Source organism: Urocampus carinirostris, chromosome 17, assembly GCF_059441175.1.
Source record: "Urocampus carinirostris isolate Australia breed hairy pipefish chromosome 17, RoL_Ucar_1.0, whole genome shotgun sequence".
Taxonomy (NCBI): Eukaryota; Metazoa; Chordata; class Actinopteri; order Syngnathiformes; family Syngnathidae; genus Urocampus; species Urocampus carinirostris.
Window position 1 is genome coordinate 17,688,495 of NC_142365.1, and position 22,355 is coordinate 17,710,849.

The 22,355-nt window shown below is 37.7% G+C and overlaps 1 protein-coding gene across 1 annotated transcript; it reads right to left on the reverse strand.

The window, feature by feature from the left end:
• On the reverse strand, window positions 1–17,978 carry acer3 (alkaline ceramidase 3). Its single transcript, XM_088320698.1, has 11 exons — window positions 17,867–17,978; window positions 12,763–12,873; window positions 11,357–11,409; window positions 8,522–8,574; window positions 6,945–7,026; window positions 6,000–6,035; window positions 3,663–3,721; window positions 3,478–3,579; window positions 2,652–2,756; window positions 2,538–2,583; window positions 1–995 (listed from the first exon to the last, which is right to left on the reverse strand). The coding sequence occupies exons 1-11, from the start codon at window positions 17,967–17,969 to the stop codon at window positions 942–944; spliced, it is 804 nt and encodes a 267-aa protein (XP_088176824.1). The 5' UTR covers window positions 17,970–17,978; the 3' UTR covers window positions 1–941.
• Between the last annotated feature and the right edge of the window lie 4,377 nt (window positions 17,979–22,355).

The window sequence follows — 22,355 nt, forward strand, 5'->3', positions numbered from 1 at the left end:
TTTTTAGCAGGACAACGACCAAAAGCACACAGCCAAGATCTCAAAAGATTGGCTTCAGAACCACTCCGCGAATGTCCTGGAGTGGCCCAGCCAGAGTCCAGACTTGAATCTGATCGAACATCTCTGGAGAGATCTGAAAATGGTTGTGCACAAACGTCTCCCATCCAACCTGATTGAGCTTGAGACTTATTGCAAAGAAGAATGGGCAAAACTGCCTAAAGATAGGTGTGCTAAACTTGTGGAATCATATTAAAAAAGACTTGAGGCTGTATTTGCTGCCAAAGGTGAATCAACAAAGTATTAAGCAAAGGCTGTGAATACTTATGTAAATGTGATTTCTCAGTTTTCTATTTTTAATAAATTCAAAAAAAGTTAAAAAAAGACTTTTTCACATTGTCATAATGGAGTATTTTGTGTAGAAATTTGAGATAAGAGATTAAAGTAATACAATTTGAAATGAGGCTGTAACATAACAAAATGTGGAAAAAGTGAAGCGCTGTGAATACTTTCCGGATGCACTGTATATCCGAGTCTGGCCAATAAAAGGAAGCAATCAAAACGGCAAAAAGAACACAGTCATTGAACAACTCATTTGAATAAAAGTGTGACTTTTTCATGGAAAACACAAAATTGTCTGGATGACCCTAAACCTTTGAACGGTAGTGTAATTCCCCCTTTTTGTGTTTACATCATAATAAGCACATCATAAATAATGCTGGAAAACTAATCTAATAAATTAATAGAAAAAGGGATCCATTTCAATCAAACTGGTCTCAGTGCTTACTCAGTTCATTCTTCACAATGCAGCTAGAGGAGCGCTTCAGTGTAGTTCTCTAAAGGTCCACACAGCCCCAAAGCTGTGGGCTTTGTTCCCATCATGAGAATGGGGTCTTGGCAGGTCTCTAGGTTAACGGTCCCCATCTTCTTGGCGTCCCTTCAATTCAGCTGCTCTTTTGCGGTCCAACATGTAGAGTGGGCCAAATTCCACAAAGAAACTAAACAAAGGCGAGTTTGGAATTCAGTTAAAACGCACATTTCTCATTGATATCATAACCAGTGTTGGGAGTATTATGTTGCAAAGTACAGTAGTCTCTCGGTTATTTGGGTCAAGGGGAGGTACAATTACCCGCGAAACGTGAAAATCCGTGAAGTAGAAACCTTTATTTAATTATAACTCAAGAACAAACCCAATTTACAGGGTCAAGTATTTTTTCAACAAATAAAAGCACTGTACTTTATGAAAGTTTTTTTTTACAGATAACTTATGTACTGTAAAATTATTATTAACATAATATTGCTGTTTTATTGAACAACTTCATGAATTAAAAACCACATCCACATCATTTAACTTGATACTGTGCTGCCATCATGTGGTTGTTATGGGGAACTGTAATTACTTTCTGCTTCGCTCCTACACAAACCAAAGTTTTTGAGCAGGTTTAGCAGGTGGAGAGGTCAAACCTTGTTTGCAGCAGAATTTTTTTTTTTCTGCAGAACACAATGCACGATGAAAACATGCTAATCAGTAAACCAGCGATAACCGAATTTTGAAAAAGCTAGGTGTCTCTGCAACATGGTCCTGGAACACAATTACATTTCCCTGTAACGAGTGCTGTAAGACCATACTTATTCATAAAAATGCGTAACTGAAATGTCGCAACTACATGGTGCGTTAGTTCATATATTTAAATGCCAACTCATTAGTGCCCGACACCCTCGTTCAGAATCAATTAATAAACCTTTAGTTCGCCAGCATCACACTGCTAATCATGTTGTCAAAGGGGAGTTAGTAAGTTTATACGGCCCTACAAATACAGTTAAGGTGGCACGATCTCAAGCCCAGAGTCCAAAAATATTTTCCAACTGATATTCTCTTTTCCCTAAAAACTTTCATCTCAGCTGCATTTACAACTATAAAATCATATCCACAAATCAGAGGGTTCAGCTAGTAAGTGCATATTTGGTTGTGTGTCACCAGTAGTGAATGGTGGGCAGCGAGTGGAGATGGACACCTTGGCCTACACAGGAACAATAAACTATGGGAAATCAATGGGGCAAACATGAACACAGAATTAACGCTAAACGTGTCCTGAATTTGGGTCTTTTTATTTGTGAAACTATTTTCACAATTGACCGTGTCTGAAAAAAAAAAACGTTTTGGACAGTACTCAGCAATAGAGAAAATCTCCGGGTGGTTTAAACCCCCGAGAGGATATGGATATAGAGTGTCTCGGCTAAGTGTTGGCTTGCCAGCTCTCAAGATTACACAGGAAATATAAAGGCTTCCCAATTACACAGGTTACTGCACACGTTTCTTTTTCTTTTGTTATGTGGCCATGTTTTCAGCAGGTTTAGGTGGTCAGCTTCAATGCAAATTAATTTTTAACTAGACGCGCTATTTTGGGGTGTCAGTAATCCGAGGGGTAACTGTATTAACTTTTTAAATGAAGTAACTACTAACTGTAACTAATTACTTTTTTTTCCCAGTAACATGCCCAACACTGATCAAAACTGAAATGGCAGCACGATCAACATACCTTTACTTTTGGTCTGTACTTGAGGTAGGTTGTTCTAATTTGCAAACTAAAGAGAGGAAAAAAAACATATGAATGTGCATGAGCATGTTTGATCGCTGAACGAGGCGTGTTTACCTGAGAAGAATGTGCAGGTATGAGCCCAAGCCCGTGAAGATGTGCCACCAGGCATGAAATTGTGTCGCCACGCCAAAAGCAGGTGGGAGTCTTTGTCTACTCGACCTAAAATAAAATAAGGAATAATCAAATAAAAACATTGAAAAAATGATTGTGTAAAAATCATCTTGACCAATCTAAACTGTTTTCAGCTCCTATAAGGGTAAACTGTGTAATATTTGAACACTAGATGTAACTGTTTTGTGTAGTGCAACCGAAAATGAGTGCTTCAAAGCACGAGGAAGAGTACAAACTAGTGACCAAACCGAAAACGGTTTCTTCTCATTTTTTTTTTATTTTTGCTTATTATTCAAATCAAGATTGTTTTTTAGAACAGATTTCCTTGCAATTACAAAATTCATTGATGTCTTGGAAGGGGGATAATCTCATGCGCAGTCCCTTAGGTTTCTTTATTCATCTCATGTTGAGATTTTGAGTTTTTCCTTGCCCTGATGTAGGTTTTAGATCACGGGATGGTGTAATAATAGTGTTGTTTGCAATAATCTGTGGTCTATGCAGCCCTTTGAGACTCCTTGTGATAAAGGGCTATACAAATAAACATGACTTGACTTGACATCTTATTTTGATTGTGTACTTAACTATAAATGTATCACAATTTAGTATAAAATTGTTTTGCACATGTGCATATTGTTTGTTAGTAAATATATTAACTGCACGCTTTTATAAAGAAATGCACAGATGCATAACACCTTCTCTTTCCCTCTGAGCACTACGACCCTCCCTCCAATGTCTGTGCATGCCAAAATCAAATAGAAAAAAAACTCACCTTAATGAGTCACAGAAGATATTGTCAATGTTCCACAGAAAAAAACCTAAAAGAAATACGCCTAACGAGGTGTAACACAAAGGACGTAACCATGGATAAACCCTACAACGCAGAAAAAGGTCATTTAGAATATCAAACTGCAATTTTTGAAGAGGAGCAATTTCCAAATGTGATCATCAACTTACCATGTAACAATAAAGACGGATCGAATCACAAGGCATGCTACTAAGGCACCATACATGACCTGAAAAGACAAAAAATATATACAGTGCCGAGAAAAACTACCCCCCCCTAATATTTTTTGACATATTACCATCTTTCAGCTTCAAACATATATATAAAAACTACAAATATTTTCTAAATAATTTAACATGTGACACGCAACCATGAAAATAAAGTAAATTTACCCAACATTTTATATTGTGCTAAAAAATAAGAAAAGCAGGCGTTGTAAAACTATTGCCCCCCTTTGAGTTAATACTTTGCTGTGATCACAGCCACAAGTCATTTTAGGCATGGTGTTTACATGATGTTTAAGATTGAGGTCTGGACTTTGGCTTGGCCATTCTAACACCTTCACATTGTTAGGTTTACATCGTTCCATTATAGGTTTTGCTTTATGTTTAGGGTTGTATTCCTGTTTGAAGGTAAACCTGCACCACTTTCTACGGTCACTTGCAGACTTCAACAGATTTTCTGTCGGAATCGTCCTGCATTTGGCTCCATCTGACTTCTCATCAACTATAACCACCATCCTAGTCCTTGCAAAACAAAAGGAACCCTAGAGCATGATGCTGTCACCACCACGTTTGACAGTGGGAAAGTGTTTACAGGGTGATGTGGAGTGTTATTCTTACAGGTCTTGATAGGTATGCAGTGGTTTTATGCGCTCTCCATTTGGATATTGTTGCTGGCACAATGCTCTGGGAGGTGTGTAAATGTTGCAAAATCTTCATTTATCCCATTCCAACACTTTAAACCAAACATGCCTGTTGTGTTCTTTGATCTTCATAATTATCTCTGTTCCCCAGCGTCTCCTTTCACAGACCTCTGAGCCCGTCACAGATCAGGTGCATTTAAACGGAGACTTAATGACACATGGGTGCACTATGTCTGTTGTTAATAATTCAGGACAACATTAGATCATTTAAAAGTCATCAGTGAAATTCTGGAGTCAGCTGGCTGAGTTGAGTGAACAGGTGGCCAGTATTTTTGAAACACCTACTTTTCAGTAGCTTCATTTTAAATATAAAATTTGAAATAATTTAGTTTCACTTCACGATTGTGTCTCACATGTTGTTGATTGAAGTATTTCATTTTGCAGGAATTGCTTGAATGAAAGCAAAACATTTATAATTGGATGGGTTATGTAACCTAATTACTATTTTGTGTGTGAGAGCGTTGTAAGGGCTGATGAGCTATGTAACAGTGAAGTTCTGAAAGTAGCACCATGCCACATTAAATTATTGGATCAATTTCTCATAAATACAATATCAATGCAATACAGTTTTTAGTTCGATCTATGAATATCTATTAATATTTTGAACCAAACGTGATACTAAGATTTACCATTTTGGTGAAAGTATTAAGTTTTTATGTGTAAAAGTAAGAGTTTCCTGTTAAAAGACTGAACACTCAAATAATAAAAACAACGTAATAATCTTTTAAATATTTTAAAATGAATTACAAATAAAATTGTTTTTTGAGACCTTCTTCAGGACACTAGTATAGAAATGCAAATAATAATCAATGAATGCAGTACACTATATACTTCTGACTTTATAAGTGATTTATCCTGGTCATCGTAAAGTAACTGATTTATTTTAAAGATTATGTCTTAGCTGTGTCATACCTAAGAATGTTTGATACCATTTTTTCTTCCTCACCAGATACCAAATAGTCGAATGCTGAGTACTCAAAGGCACCAACATGAAGTACCGACAACATTAGTCGTTTTGACAAATAAACTTTTTCCTAAAACAAAGAAATACATTAAGAGAACAGCAAATTTCATTGCAATTTGCATAAAATAAGAGTAATTTCTTTTGTTTTGCCCAATTTATTCATAAAAGCCAAATTCAGTGTAGAACACACAATGAGTGCGACTTTTGAACCAGGTAAGATAACCTTAGATAGATGTAAGCTTTTAGCTTCTTTAGTATCAAGGCACCAAGAGAGAAGTCTAATACATTGCCCCTTCTCCATGCAAGATTATTTCGTCACTGGATTAAGCTCGTATTGAAAATCTCTCTTATTGTGAACGAATTTTCCGCATCAGAAATAACTAAAAACAATTAATCCGTCCCAAGCCCCCTAAAAGCATCCAATTTAACCCTAAACAGCTATAAAACACATCTTCCTAATAACTAAGAACAACTGTGGCTCCTTTAACTCCAAAACGATTGAGCATGTTTTACATGCAACGCAGAGAAAATTCAATGTTTACGCAAGTTACATAAAACCTAAGGCCTACAATAAGGAAAACAACAAAAATAATTGCAAAAAAAGGAAGCAACATTTACCTGGTGAAACACCGGCTCCTTCCACTGTAAATACACCTGCAACACATTTTGATTACGGAGAATGAAAAACGTTACAGCTGTAAAGTGCCGTGAAAAAGTATTTGCACCCTTTTCTTTGTGTCTGTTGGGGGGGTTTAAATATTTATCACTCGCAGAGGTTTCAGATCCTCAAACTAATTTTAATATTACATAGAGACAACTTAAGTAAATATAAAACACAGTTTTTAGAGTCCAAGACTGCATGAGGTTGAGGGCACGAACTATGGCTGGGTGTTCTCCTTCAGGATCTTCTGGTAAACACCAGAATTCATTCGACCACTCCTGGGAAGGTTTGCCAATGTTCCCAGTCTTCTCCATTTGAGAATAATGGCTATGACAGTGGTTTGCTGGAGCCATTCAGACAGCATTGGAAATGGCTTTATGACCTTTTCCAGCTGATAGATTTCAATCACTTTTTGTCTAATTTCTTCTGGAATTTCTTTTGATCGTGGCATGTCAATTGTGTTCTTGAGATTTTGCAGCATACTTCACTTTGTCTAACAGATTCAATTAGAGTGATTTCTTGATTCAACAGAGGTGATGGCAATCACTTTTGTGGTTGGCCAGTGGAATTGAACTCAGCTTTGCCAAAACTGTGGTTAGTCACAGTTACTTTATGATTTCACCGCATTACTCTTGAAAATGGGCCAGATAGACCTAGATGTTTTGTACTATAATAAATAGAATCAACATTTCCAGATTGCATTCTGTATTTCCTTGGATTGTCTCTGTGTGATATAAATATTGGTATGATGGTCTAAAACTTTTGTGAGTGATAAATAGGCAAGAAAACCCCCCACACACATAATTCAGGAAGCGGGCAAATAGTTTTTCACGTCACTGTATGTGTTTGTCATCAGCCTTTTACTACACATGACAACCAACAAAGAGACCAAAAATACTCACCACAGTTACTGTGATGCTGAAGATGAATAATAACACTACAGGAATCCAATTTATGCTGTTCCCTTGTTTGAAGCACTCATAGCTGGGGGTGAAAAAATGTTAAGATGGAGTAGTAATGCATGCTGTCCAAAAATAGTAAAATTATATGGTTAAAATAAAAACTTGTGTTTGGGAATTTGAGTATTTTGCAAAAATAATATTTCAATACAGTAATTCCTTCATGTATTTCAGTTTATTTATCTCTGTTTTGCTACTTTGCTGATTTTCATTGTGCATTGGATTCTGTAGTCTGATTGGGTTTCCCCGCCCCTTTTCTGCTTGTCTGCCTCTTTTTTATTTTCAAGCCATCATGTCAACAAAAAGCAAAGGAAGACGCTTTCTATTGCCAACAACCTGGAGCTCGACCCACTAAACTAGCTCTGGAGCCGCATGCGTGTTTTTAGCACCTCTTATTGGTTCCCTGTCGCTTTTTCGAAAATATTTGATGAGGGTAAAATATATGGTTTCTGTAGGACACAATAGGACACATTCTTAATGTTTTCAAATAAATATAGATGGATACAGTATGCTTTTACTTCCTTATTTTTTTATGGTTCCAGACATATATGTATATATTTTTTGGTCCAATATGGCTTTTTTGGGTTGTCAACTGGAAGGTTTCCCATAAGGTCCACATGATGGCGACAAAAAATCATGTAAAGTAAAGTAGATTGTGCCCTTATCAAAACAGCAAATGTATAATCTCATCTCATCTCATTAGCCGTACCGCTTATCCTCATTAGGGTCGCGGGGGGGCTGGCGCCCATCCCAGCAATCTTCGGGCAGTGGGCAGGGGACACCCTGAACTGGTTGCCAGCCAATCGCAGGGCACACGGGGACAGACGACTCATTCGCTCATTCACACCTAGGGACAATTTGGCCAATATATATATATATATATATATATATATATATATAATTTTCCAAAGGTATAATTTGACAATACATATAGTGTGTAATACTTTTATTTCTTCAACAAATACTCTAAACTGTAAATTCGGTATTTGATAAATAAAAAAATAAAAACAAAAACAAAAAATGTCCACATGATTGCGGCTAAGTATTATGTCAAGTCAAGTGGATTGAGTCCTTAAGTCATATATATGTGCAATAAATAAACTAGATTTTTTTTTAAAAACATAATTTGGCAGTATAGAAAAAACATTTATAAAGCACACTTTATTTTTTGTTCAATACTTGAGCTTGCAAATCGGGTTGGTTCTTGAGAAATAAATACATAAATGAATGAATAAAAAAAAGTTTTCTACTTTGCCGGTTTTGACCATCGCAAGACATTTTCGGAACGCAAAACGAAAAATGAGGGATTACTGTATTGACTTCTATTTCATAAAAGAAAAAGAAGAATCTTAGTATTTCACTAAAGAAAATGTTGGTTTACACTATTCAATGTTCATAAAATATTTTATTTAGTCACCTTGCATTGGTCGACTAAGAATTTAATATCTGAATAAAATGTAATCTCCAAATTCTAACCAGACTCTTTCAAAGCTTGGTATTCGAATGCAGTAGCCACTTACAGGCAGTACACAAAGACGCAAGTGCTGTAAATCATTGGCAACTCGTCCAGCAGCTGCAAAGAACAAGAAGAAGTATACTTTAAGTTGTGCATTTAATGATAATCCATTATTACAGCAAATAGTTATCAGTTGTAGTAATGGGCATCAAGTCTTAAGAGTCATTGACGAATTGGCTAGAGTGGCTATAGTATATATATATAATGGGGCAAGTAAAAAACAAAATTTAAAAAACAGTATGATCATAAGCATACTGAATGATTTTAGATATTGAGCGAAGGTTATGTTTTCAGGGAAAAAAGCAACAATGCTGCAGTTAGCACTTTGCCAGAAATAACCTTAAAAAACAAGTTGTAATTGTACCTGTTGCTTGTATAAAGTTTAAAAATGTCTCTACTATTCTCATTTATCATCTTTTTTTTTAAATTATCGTATATTATCAGTGTCTGAAACTCGTGCCAAAAAGTTACCGGACACCAGGGCAGACAACTCTGAAAAGTTGCCTGCCCAGCCATAAAGTTGCCTGCCCCGTTTTTCACAACTTGAAATGCAATAAGACGACTGATCGCAAAAAAAAAACCTGTTGTTGACAAGTATTAAGGATTGATAATCAGAATATATAACAGAACAACTCTTTAAAATTAGGTCTACTATAAATCTACTTATAACATTTACTGCATGTATATACCATCGCTGTTTTCCATCTGCCATTGTATGTAACTGTATTGACTCATCTTCATTCATGGAATGTTTGCGTTATGTCGTCTGCTACAAGCCACGTGAACTCCTCTTTCCACTATGCTTTTAATGTACGTTTACGTTTTGTGGCGTCATCAATTTTGTTAGCTTCTTCTGAATATTTCTTCTGGGGCTGAGGTTTTGGCTTGTTTCTACACGACTTATCCATTTTTCATGTGTTCTCTGTACGTCTACTTTGGAAACGATATGCAAATGCGCGACCTTATAAAGCTCGGGTAAGTCCGGAAGCACGAAGTTATTCGATGCAGGCTTCTGATTGGCTGCCGAGCATGCAAATTGCCTACCGAACCGAAATTGACAAACCGAATGAAGATTTCGAAATCAGAATAAAATAAACGTTTGATTTGGAAAAAAATATATATATATTTTTTTCTTTCTTGAAAAAGAGTTCGGCCACCCGGGCAGAGACGTTCTGAAAGTTGTACGCCCAACGTAAAAGATGCCTGCCACGGGCATCCGGGCATACGTTATTTCAGACACTGATATTATATACATTATTTGAAAAAATCTAGCTAGTGGAGCAATGCAGAGAGTCACTAAGTGGTGCTAGAGTCCCTGTCCATCCACCTTCTTAAAAAAACGAATTTACTGAGCCAAATACAGAACTAAAGGGTTTTTTAAAAAGTTGCACCATAGTGCAGAATTTCTATTTTTTTTAAATCAAAGAATAAAAAACACCGAAGAGTTGGTATGTCCAAGGGCTTTATGAAAGGTGATTGTTCAAAATATTAGTAGGAATCATTACAATAGCATCAATGGTGTTTTTAGCATTCTATTGTATTTTCTCATTACCCTAATAAAGTTGGGTAAATCCATAATTAGGTAAATAAAAAAACAAAAAGTTCCAATTTAGTAGAAAACAATGTTTAAACGCTCATAATCAAAAGCCATTTTGATTTATTTCATTATTTCTCCTCAATCTTGACAAATCAATCCCATTCAAAGCAATAAAATGTATTTTTAGTTTATTTTATATTCTTACTCAACCATTTGTTGTTACAGTGGCACTTCTACTTACGAATGTCTTTACATACGAAAGTTTCAGTTTACGAAGTACCTGAACGGGAAAGTATTGCCTCTGGTTATGAAGCTTGCCTCTAGTTACGAAGTCAAAAACAAAGTATAATACGCGCCGCTATTTGGTGCTCCCAGAGTTTCCTGAACGTAAACAAACTGGCTATCGCTTCGAATCAGGCTGTCAACCAGTGCACATGCGTGCTCCAGGCATGCTCTTTGTGTCACCGTCACAGTTCAGAGTTCCAAGACGAGGAGAAGGAGGGATTCCAGCAAGACGCAGCAGTCATTCAATCAGCCTAAATTAAGAACATTTTAGAAAAATTCCACCAAGTCTCAAAATTTGTGGAAAGAAATCGCCCAAAATGTGTTGACATATCAAGCTATCGCTATGTCTGCCTGGCGCATTTCAAAGGGAATGCAAAAGCAAACATCATTTGATCCGTTTTTTTCAATAAATGCGAGGCAAAAAGGGAAATTAATATTTTTATTATTTGCTTTATTCTTTGTTTTTTTCCATTATATCCCTCTCGTTTTATGTTTATTGTGCGGTAATCTAACTTTAACATCTATTTGTTTCATGTTATTACGCTCTAATGATTTACCAAATAGATCATACTGTACTTTTGCAGGGCTTGGAACAGATTAGCGGCTTTACATACAAAATGCGTCTCTACTTACGACGTTTTCAGGTTACGAAGCTACTCCCAGAACTTATTACATTCGTGATTAGCGGTACCACTGTATTTTAGGATGTTTAGTGACCTAAATAAAACGCGCTTGATTGGTTGAGAACAAAAAAGGGAGAGATCGGAACATAAATCTTTGCTTTTGGTAGCAGCATTAAATGGACGGTGGTGGTTTGACAGTTTCTTTGACCTTTGCCAACTTTCTTAACACCCGACTTAAAAGACTCCTAATCAAGAATTGATACAGACTACAATCTGAAATCACAATTGAGAGAGATACCAAACACTAAAATGACTAATAATATATATAAGAAAATAATACTACTCAAGTCCAAGTTACTTCAGTACAACTAAAAAAAAAGCTATTTTCCCATACCTGCATTTCATAAAGGAGTGTCATGTGGAAGCACCAGGAACCGACACCAACAGCTGGGTGAAACATAATAAAATAGAAAAGATAACGAAATGTAAGCATGACTTTGGTGTTTGTTTTATTAGAAGTTGATGCACATTGATTATAATTGATGACTTTTTATATACAGTATAATGTTGCCAGATCTCTTAAAGAGACATCATGTACGTTTTTTTAGCGCCTCCTAGTAGTAAAAAACTGAATTCACATAGAAAACAATATTATTTGAATACAGTGGCAAATACACTGCTTGTGAAGGCGGTCAGGCAGATTTCCGACTCTGGCACCATTATCCAAGAATATAGCCACATTTTCCATCCATCCGTTATCTGCCCTGATTATCCTCAGTAGAGTCATGGGGGTGCTGGAGCCCATCACAACCATCTTCAGGCAGTGGGGAGGGGACACCCTGAACTGGTTTCCAGCCAGTCGCAGGGCACACAGAGACAGACAACTCACTCGCTCATTCACACCTAGGGACAATTTGGACTGGCCAATTAACCCTTCATGCAAGTTTCTGGAATGTGGGAGGAAACTAGAATGCTTGGAGGAAACCCACCCAAGCACGGGGAAAACATGCAAACTTTGCACAGGAAGGCTGGCAGCTGGATTTGAACCCATTACCTCAGAACTGTGCCACAGACGTGCTAATAACTCAGCTGCTGTGCCTGACCAAATTTTACTCACCAAAAATCCTTTATTTCCTCAATAAGATTTTAATGAATCTGTCGTACAGATTATCTGTGTATTTCAATTCCATCAAAAAAAGTTATTTTCTATCGCCATCAAAGCTTACGCTGAAAGTCGAGCCTGTCCTGTCATATTTTTGGCATTCGATTACGGATGAAAATGTCCGTTCGACAGAAGCAGAGAACATGGAGATTTTTCTCTTCTTTTCATTGTGATACTTTGGGCAGTGCCCCACAGCCAATCATAGTTTGTAAATCAGGTTACCCATGGCCTTCTAGATAGCCCTAGCTCCGCAAACTCGAAATCTGATTGGCTAAAGTAACCGTTTCATCGTCACTTGTTATGTGTCAGTGGGGCCTGCAGATCTGCAAGTGAATGCCTCCGGGCAGATTTCTGACCCAAGCCACAACTAATGGCTGGAATTGGTTTAATGCTTAAATGTAAGAGTACACATTTGGAAGCAGTGCAACCAAGGAAAAGGCAATGAAAGGAAGCTGACAGACAATTCAATTATCTAATGAGTATTAAATGGACATATATAATTAACATCACATGATTCAAATATTTTTAGGCCAACAGAGAAGGCCTTGCAGGCCCTGACAGCCCACTACTGTGTAACGTGACAGTCAAGACATATTAATTATTCCGTTCATGCTGCATGTGACCAGAGAAAGACTGACCTGCAAGCCCAAGAAAAGACAAGATGTACTTGAACTCGAGGCCATCACGAAAAGTCTGGATGGCTCCACAAATGGGTGGAAGTATCATAATCAGGTTGCTGACAGTGTTCCCTACAAAAGCAAACAGAGTGTTTGCATCACCAGGAGATCAAAAAAAAACATGACATTTATTGTACTATATAGAGGTTAAGAATGTTCAAGGACGCGGCGAGACGACTGCCTCTCGTCACCGTGACACCTGGGGTGTGTTATTGCTGAAATTCAATTGCTTATTTCGGACTGATTTGAATAGAATTTATACGTGTTATACAAACATTGCAGGGTTCATAAACCTTTTTAATGGTCAAATTACAGCACTTTTTAAGGACTTTCATAGCTAATTTTTCAATTTCTTCAGTACCAAAATAAGAAATCCAGTGTGAATCATGTATTTCGCAGAGCCACAAATATAGCTTCCATTGGCATATGCAAACTTTAATCTCGCGTGTGCATTTATCAAGATTTATGAATTTTTGATCGAAAGTGAATTGCGAATATATTTGTGGATTTGAACACAAAATGTGCAAATATTTTAGAGACAATTTAATCTCTCCCCATATACAGTAGGTGTTGGCTAAAATGACACTCGGTATTGTAATTGTATGTTTTTGGTTTACTCTGTTTTGGAATAAAATGGAGTTTAGACGCCAACCTTGACTGAGCCCTTCTGTCTAAGAGGAGGCAAGCTGCAGCTAAATGTACCACACACACACAAGGAGAGCAGAACAATGGTTAAACAAGATTGATACTCGACACTTTAGGTTCTGTGCTGTTCATTGTACACTAGCTGTCAAAGACAAAATGCGTAGCACTACTGGTGACGCTTGTGAATGACAGCACTTGGGCTCTGAACTTAATGAATTTATTTGTTGTTTTCGAAGAAATTGCAGGAATCTAAACTGCATTCTCATCTCATCTCCGGCTAAAATGTCCTCATGTTTTAAAAGGAGTTTAAAACATACACACACCACATTTTTAAAGAGTAACCTCGAAAGTTGCAGTAATCACCAACAGTTTTTAAGGATAACGCTTACGATACATTAAAAAATGACCCATGGTATTGCATATTTTCAATCGGGATTCATTTTTGCAATTTTCTGATTAGTGCGTTTGTCACAGAGATCACAGATCCTGTGCAAACACCTTATCAGTTTCCAAACCAGAACGGCTTACCAGTATTCTCAACCAGCACGTGTTCTATTTAACTGCAGGCGTGGCTGATAATGGGTAGACTTTGGACTCTCACTACAAATGCACTTCTAATCTGTATGAGATGATCACGCCTTGGTTACTCTGTGAGGCAGAAAGAGGGCAGATGTATAACACGGGGAGTTTGAATTTTCTTCCTGCTGCATTCCACCTGAATGCCGATTAGTGTGCCAAAAGTCGCCTCCTGTATCAGTGTAAACAAAAGCTCCAACTGTCAGCTTGAAATAGCAGTCAGGGCTCTAATTTTGGGAACAATGAATACAAATGTGTTATCCGAGTAACATAAACTACCCTTGAACTGTTAAATTAGGTCAGGGCTGGACTATTCATGTATTGTTGCGTATCTGCATTTAATAATTGCCTATAGCAGTGCTTTTGTACCTGGTGGGCAATTATTTATTTTCCCTTTATGCAAGCCTCTTTCATATAAAATAATACAAGTATTTAAAAAATGCACGTTTTTTATAGTTTATGTAATTTTTCTTATAGTTCAAATCAACACTGTTTTTTAATGAATGATGGGGGGTTAACCACAAATAGGCGCTAAATAATACAAAATGTCCTTTAAATAATAATTTTAAATACATATTTTTGAAATCAAGCTTCCAAGTACATTATCGCCCGGTGTCCATATTTGTAGATGATGTTTCTGGCTTTGACCGAGCATTTTTTTAGCCCTACTTCTAAAAAACCCACGGTTCCTGCACCTTAAGGCAAGTTCAATTCAAGACTTTCTAATGCCTTTTCAAATCAAATTTAAGACCAAGTCAACAAAAGAAAAACATAACTGATACAAACAAAAGAATAACAATAAATAAAAAGGATGTTTACAGTACTCAATGAATCTTCAGTCAAAACTGGCAGATAACTACTAATTCCAAGGAACTCTTTTGCAAGATGCATGAAGCATTTTTATCATGAAGTCTGAAAAAATAACTTTTTTGACCGGTGTAAAACGTTTTTGAAAAACCACACTGTCATGATTACCGATGTGAATCACCTGCGCCGGCTAATTTGGCGCCAACCGCTGCAGGCTCTGATTGGCTCCCTGTCCCTATTTAAACCCAGCCCTGTCACTCTCCTGTTGTCAGTCCCTCTGCGAACCTCTGTTGATACAAGGCAAGCCTTTTCAACCCTGACTCCCGCCTGTCCCGTTTTTGCTCCTGTTTTTCCACCTGTCCATTCCTGATCCCCCCGTCTGTCTCGGGCTACGACCTGTTTTTAGAACCCGAACACGCCTCCTCTCCCGTCCCGGCTTACGACCCGTTTTTGTTCCCGACCACGTCTGCTCTCCCGTACCGACTATCGACCTGTTTTAGGTCCCTGACACCGCCATCACCCGCTACGAAAGATCCACTTCCGTATTCGGATCACAATCTGATTGCAAGAGAGACTTGCTTCCCACGTCCAGCGAGCATTGGATCGCATGCGCTGCCCTTCCTCTTCCGATATCTCAATAAAATTGTGAGAAAACGTTACGCGATTGGGTCTACCCTGTGTGCTGGTCTTGAAAAACACTGGTATATTCATGACAAATTTTATGTCTAGCATCATAAAAACGCATGCTTGGAAAAATACTTTGTACTCCCTGGATGGGGACAAAATATTACTAAATCTTTGGGTTAACATTTTTAAGACTTTCGAAAATTGGACACAAAACATTTGAATCCTAATTAAGACTTTATTTTTACAATGAAATTCAATGCCTTTTAAGACCTTTCAAGGATCCACGGGAATCCTGAGTGACAAAAATATAGTAATGACATGACATTTTTTTGAGAAATGCATAGAAAACTGTTGGCCCTTCGCACTTATCATAAACAAAGGAGGAGCTCTCAACTTTCAAACGGTTGACATTGGGGTAGGGCTGCAACGATTAGTCGACATTGTTAACAAAAATATATAATAGAAATAGTCGATAAAGGAATTCATTGTCGGCTATAGTTGCCAAACCGAGTGAGGCATCTCTACATGAATATACTCTCTACTTAGAGTCGTGCATGCGCAATAGCCAATAACTTATCCTTTTTGAGTGGTACAATAAACATACAGAAATAGTGGCGTGAACATGAAGTACACGATCTTAAACTAGTAACGTTTGGGACCATTTCAGCCTCGATACAGCCAATAAAATACTACTTGCAAAGTTCGCAAATCAGACCTTGCGTATCATGGCCGTGATGCACAAACATTGAAAGATTACGTTCGACAGTAGAACGAAACAGAGTCTGACTCGCCTTGGTAAGTCTTAAGTAACATTTAAGCCAATAAGGTTTTGATGACATGCATTGTACATTTTATTTATATATTTGGCTCTAAAAGAGAGCATTAGCTTTATGCCGGACAGTGCCTGACAAAGAAATTTAAAATGAAATAGCATGCAGTCCGAAGAAGAAACATCAGTTGTTAGAACCATTTGAGTTCAAACTGTTGAGAATCGTTAGTTTCAGTTGTTACAGACTTTGCACATGGCCACTGAATGTCCTTTCCAAAATGCATATATTATTCGTTTTACTTACTGTTCTACTGCTGCTAATGAGCCTGTTCTTTGTTTACAGGGATACAATTTTTACTTGTTTTCATGTATTTGCCTGTCTCTAAAAAATGGAAAGAGGTTTATTTATGCATTTATGACTGGACTGACTGAGCACCGTGCCGAATATATTTTGTATAGTACATGTTATTTTAACTTTTGTAAGAATCCACAGTATGTTCAATAAAAGATGTATTTTTCACTATACCCATATCTATCAGATTTATTTTCCCTTCATGTTCTGGTCCAGAGCTTTCGCTCTGAAAATGCTCATCTGCTAGTGATCCCAAAAGCCAAGAAGAGATCCGCAGGTTCCAGAGCTCTGCCCCCTGAGATTCGTTCTCAGTGGAACTGTTTAAATCAAGGCTTAAAACACACTTACAGTATATTCTGGAGTTAATGAATGACCTAAATTTCATGTTGACAATATCTGTGTATTGTTTGTTATTGCAACATCCGTTGCACCCTGGTCATCCTGGAAGGGGGGTTGACTTATGTGCAGTCCATTCTCAAGATTTCTTAGTTTCTTCAGTTAAGGTTTTGAGTTTTTTCCTTGCCCTGATGTAGGTTTCAGATCAGGGGATATTGTTATAATAGTCTGTAGTTTGCAATAATCTGTGGTCGGTGCAGCCCTTTGAGACTATTTGTGATTAAGGGCTATACAAATAAACATGACTTGACTTGTGTTTATTATAATTTTGTCATTAAATCATCTTCAAGCCAAATTTACGGGAAAAATTAATAAATGTTCGATTGAAATAGCCAGACTATTAAAGTAGTCGTGAGTTGCAGCCAGTTGTGGGTACACCATCACATTGGGGGGTACATCACTCAAGAAATATTGAAAACTACAATGTTGCAGAAGTGCATATTCCTATCGGGGCACTATGTTAAGAATGAGTTGTTATCAACAATAGATCCAACCAACAGCAGATCTTGCGCTTGTTTCTTGACAAACCTGTTTTTCTCTCATTTGAAGCACGTTATGTGTGTTCTGTTGTCATCAAATATTGCACACTAAAGAATGACACGGCAATACCTAAGCTAATTTCATCGCGTATTGAACCACGGATCGATTTAGGGGCGAAAATACACCAGCAATTTCACCCCACCGTGATGAAAAACTATATTTTTTGTTTGTTTTTCGTCGGGGTTCATAAGTCGAATGTGATGTACAGATGACGTTTGGATCGCGTTTTTTTTTTCCCATTTCAACTCCAAACAATATCCAAGTCCTCATTGTGTTGACACCGTGTTTTAGAACGGGGGAGGGTGTCACACGAGCCCCCACGCGTTATAGAAATGGTCGAAATGTTTACTCACAAAATTCGGCGATGTAGTAGGAGACGACATAATTCTCCTCGCACCAGTCGAGCGTGGAAGTGGGCCGCCCCCAGTATCCGTGCCTATCCGACGAGGGAGCCATGATGCTTGTGTGCCCGCTAACGGATTTGTAGTCCCAACCCCGGTGAGCGAATGCGGCCGGCAGCCACTAGGAGGCGCTACTGTGAGTGGCTCAGCGGAGATGACACAAGACTCCAGCACACATTGACCCTCTGGTACAAGGACCAAAAGGCTCAGAAATTGTTTCTTCCTCAGGCCATAACCAGTGTTCATTTTACCTGTGAAAAGTGATGGGTCCCGGGGACCTGCATGCTCAAAAATCTATGGGTCCCCTAAATTAAGTGTTATCGAGGTTGACATTGTAAATCGGCGACAAATATATCATATAAATCTATATATTCATTCAGTTTTAATCATCATGGTTTATTGGTAATACAAATCAGTTATCACTTCAAGATTTTTCAGTGCACTACAATATTGCACATTATTCAAAGTAATATTGCTGAAATAATTATATTAATCTATATTTTCATTCAGTTTTCATCATCACAGTTAATTGATAATACAAAGCTGTTATCACTTTAGATTTTTCACTTCACAAAAATATTGTACATTATACAAAATAATATTGCTGAAATATTAGTCTATATATTTGTGCAGTTTTTATCATCACAGTTAATTGGTAATACAAAGCAAGTTATCACTTCTCATCATCTCATCAGCCGTACGGCTTATCCTCATTAGGGTCGCAGGGGGGCTGGAGCCCATCCCAGCCATCTCCGGGCAGTGGGCAGGGGACACCCTGAATTGGTTGCCAGCCAATCGCAGGGCACACAGGGACTTCTGATTTTCCAATTCATATATTCTTCGTGGTTTGCTGTCCCGCCACAGTAATAATGCCTTCTCGAGGTCCAATCCATTATCATCCTCCTCATAGCGTAACCAGGAATATAATTTAGTCAATTCTGGCAGGAAAGTCGTTTTCTTGCTAGGAGTTTTCTTTTATTTTCTTTCGTCGAATCGTTAGCTTCAACACACGTGTTTTCCTTGCCTCTGCAATCTTCTGAAGAATTTCTCCGCCGTTTTTTTGTGCCGGAATTAATGCTGTTGTTATCGCTCTCTGCATTGTGTTTCGACTTATTACTGACACTGAAGAAATTACCTATTTTGTGTTGATTTGCGCAAAATACTTACTGTTTTTTCGGAGGCAGACTTCTCTTTCACTCGACGACAAGCACCACAACGATGACGTAATCTTGAAACGAGATCCCGTTTGCCGAGATCAGCGAAAACTCGAACCGCGAGACCAAAACAACAATGGCGGATCTGCCTGACGAAAAGTTTGGAGTGCGGTAAATCTTTGTTTAAAAAAAAAAAATTGGGTAATAATGACAATTTTGTGTCAAAAAAGTTGCGTCCAGGGGACGCACGTTGATTTGACACTCTGCGTCCCCAGCAAAAATAATGGGTCTAGGACGCAGGGACGCGGGCAAACGAGAACACTGCATAGCCCCCCTAAATAGGCGCGCAAAACTGTGAAAATAAATATCTTGCGACTTACGTGGAAATGTTCTTGTTGCTGCTAAATGTTATTGCACTACTTTTCATTGCACTACTGTTACGATGCACGTTTATTTTATTACACTATTATTATTATAACTAAAGCCAGTCTCCAAGAACTACCTTGTAAAGATTTTTTCCTATTTATCCTGTCTTTTATCTTATTTTTCTCTTTAAAATGTTTTATACATGTATACCATGTAGTACCATGTATAATCTTGTTGCATACAATGTTTCACCACGTTGATATTAATGACAGTAAAGACAATCTTATTCAATTCCATATATATTTTAAAAAGACATCGGCACCCCCAAAAAACATGCAAAACTGAGAAAATATATATTTTGCGACTTACTTGGGAATTTTCTGGTTGCTACACAATATTTTTTGTTGGTGCGGAATGCAATTCCACTACTTTTATTTGTGTTATTCTAACAATACACTATTTCTCATTGCACTATTATTCCGAAAGCAAATTGCACATACAATTTAAGCCAGTCTCAAACTACCACCATGTAAATAGTTTTGCCTATGTATCCTAACATTCTTACATTTATTTTTTGCCTTTTAAGTATTTAATACGTGGTTATCATGTTTATCTTGGAGTGCCATTTCTAAACTTATTGCAAATAATGACAATCAAGACTGTTCTATTATATTTCTGAATTACTAGTAGCTCAAGAAATTTACAATTAGTTTACATCACATAACCTAGAGGGAACTGACAGGTTTGCCCGCCATCTTGCTGCTATGGGTACCCCCAACTCTTGTGAATGGTTGATTAAAAAAAAAAGTATGGTTTGGTCACTTAAGTATGGTTAGGTTCATAGCTTGTCTTCTTCCTTGTGTTTTGTAGCACTCATTTTTGGTTGCATTACACAATACAGTGACATCAGGTTGTCTAATATCAGTGTCCCTTTTAAAGGTAAAAAACATTATAAAACAATATATTTCATATTTATTCATATAATTTTATATATATTACGGCAATACATTTTAAATCTATTTTTCTTTTGTCAAAGTGTGCCTTAGTTCATTAAGGTTGAGAAACTTTGCTGTAATGTCCAGTGTCCCACAGGTGTATCCATTATTCTTTGTTCCAAAAGATAATACATAGATTGGAATCCAAACTGTATTAAATCAATTCATGTTTTTACATTCTTCCATCTACAAGTGGCTGGCAACCAGTCAATGGTCTCTCATGAAGTCAGCTGAAATGAGCTCCGGCAACCTTGCAACCCTCGAGATAATGAATGAATGGATATTAATTTGTTGCATTTCTCTTTTTCTCAGTATAATTTGAGTTGTTTAGGTAAATTTATACCCAAATAGTGGATACACTCCCCACCAATCGCAACCCCCACCCACTCCCAAACAAACACACACACACCCCGGCCTCATTTAAGACTAAAAAATTGCAATCCACAAACACAAAACACAAAAACTCCACTATATTTTCAAAATTGTATTTTACAGGGATAGTTCAATCAAACCAATGATGATCAAATTCAAGTGGTTAAGAAGGGTGGAACTAAAAGCAGTCATCCTGGACACGATACACGTTTAGTGGCTCGATAAAACTTACAATCTCTAGGACCACATTAGAAACCGTATTAGGCTGGCACTGGTTTTTCAGATGCTTTTGGAATGGTATCAGTGTGAGACAGGAATGTGCTTAACTTAAAACTAACTAAAACACTCTCTCTTGCTCTCTCTCTTTCTCTTTCACAGACATACACACACACACACACACGAATGAAATACGAAGTACTGTAATTTCCAGACTATAAGCCACAGCTTCTGTCACTCAATTTCAACGCTGCGATTTATGCATAGATGCGGTCAATACTGTATATTCATTCCTTCTAACCTCTACCTCAGTGGAACTGTTTGCATATAGAATGAAACACACTTAAATTCTATAGCTTATACATAACCTAATTCTCATGTTGACGATGTCTATGTATTGCGACTTCCATTGCAGCCTGAAGGGGGATTACCTCATGTGCGGCCCCTTATCAAGGTTTCTTCATTTTCCTCATGCTGAGGTTTTGAGATTTTCCTTGACTTCATGTGGGTTATCGATCAGGGGATGGTGTAATAATAGTCTGCAGTCTGTACGGAGCTTTGAGACTTTTTGTGATTAAGGGCTATAAAAATAAACTTGAGTTGACCTGACTTGACTAACACCCACCAGGGGGAGCTCGAGCAGAAAAGGTAAGAGTGAGACGTTGGTGTTGAGGAAGACACAAGTCACAACCGCCAATTAAGAACGAAGAGGAGCGTAAGGTCACACGCTTCGTCCATGAGTAAAATTAGCAGGAACCGACCCTCATCACGAAAAATGCAAAAAGAAAAGCATATGACGCAGATTTCAAGTTAAAAGCAATCCAGCTAGCAGATAAAGAAGGAAACAGCTACTGCACGTTAACTTCACATTGATTAAACAATGGTGAGACGCTGGAAACAGCAGTGGGAAGAAATGGAGCAACGTAAAATGTGGAACAAAGCTATCAGGTGTAACAAAAGTAGGTGGTCCGAAATGGAACACATTCTTGAAGGATGGGTGACCGCACAGAGAGGAGATGGCTGAGGTGTTTCAATTGGGCACATGCGACTTATAGTCAGGTGCGCCATGTGTACACTACCGCTCAAAAGTTTGAGGTCACTTACAAATGTATCTTAAGAAAATCAATGTTTTTTTCATTGAAGATATCATGGAACTAATCTGAAATACACCCCCTACATTGTCAATATGGTAAATGACTGCAAATGAGCTGCAAATATCTGTTTTCAATAAAATATCTGCATAGGTGCAACCAGCACTCTAGTGTTTTAATAGTACATTGTCTTTGCTAATTGTGTTAGAAGGCTGATGGATGATTACAAAACCCTTGCGCAATGATG

What these genes read in the sequence shown, in the direction of transcription:
- acer3 (XM_088320698.1), bottom strand. Translation starts at nt 17,969, where the DNA reads ATGGCTCCCTCGTCGGATAGGCACGGATACTGGGGGCGGCCCACTTCC. An exon ending in TCCGTCTTTATTGTTACATG is followed by an intron (nt 3,580 to 3,662) that starts GTAAGTTGATGA and finishes TCTGCGTTGTAG; the next exon opens with GGTTTATCCATGGTTACGTC. An exon ending in ATCTTCTGTGACTCATTAAG is followed by an intron (nt 2,757 to 3,477) that starts GTGAGTTTTTTT and finishes ATTTTATTTTAG; the next exon opens with GTCGAGTAGACAAAGACTCC.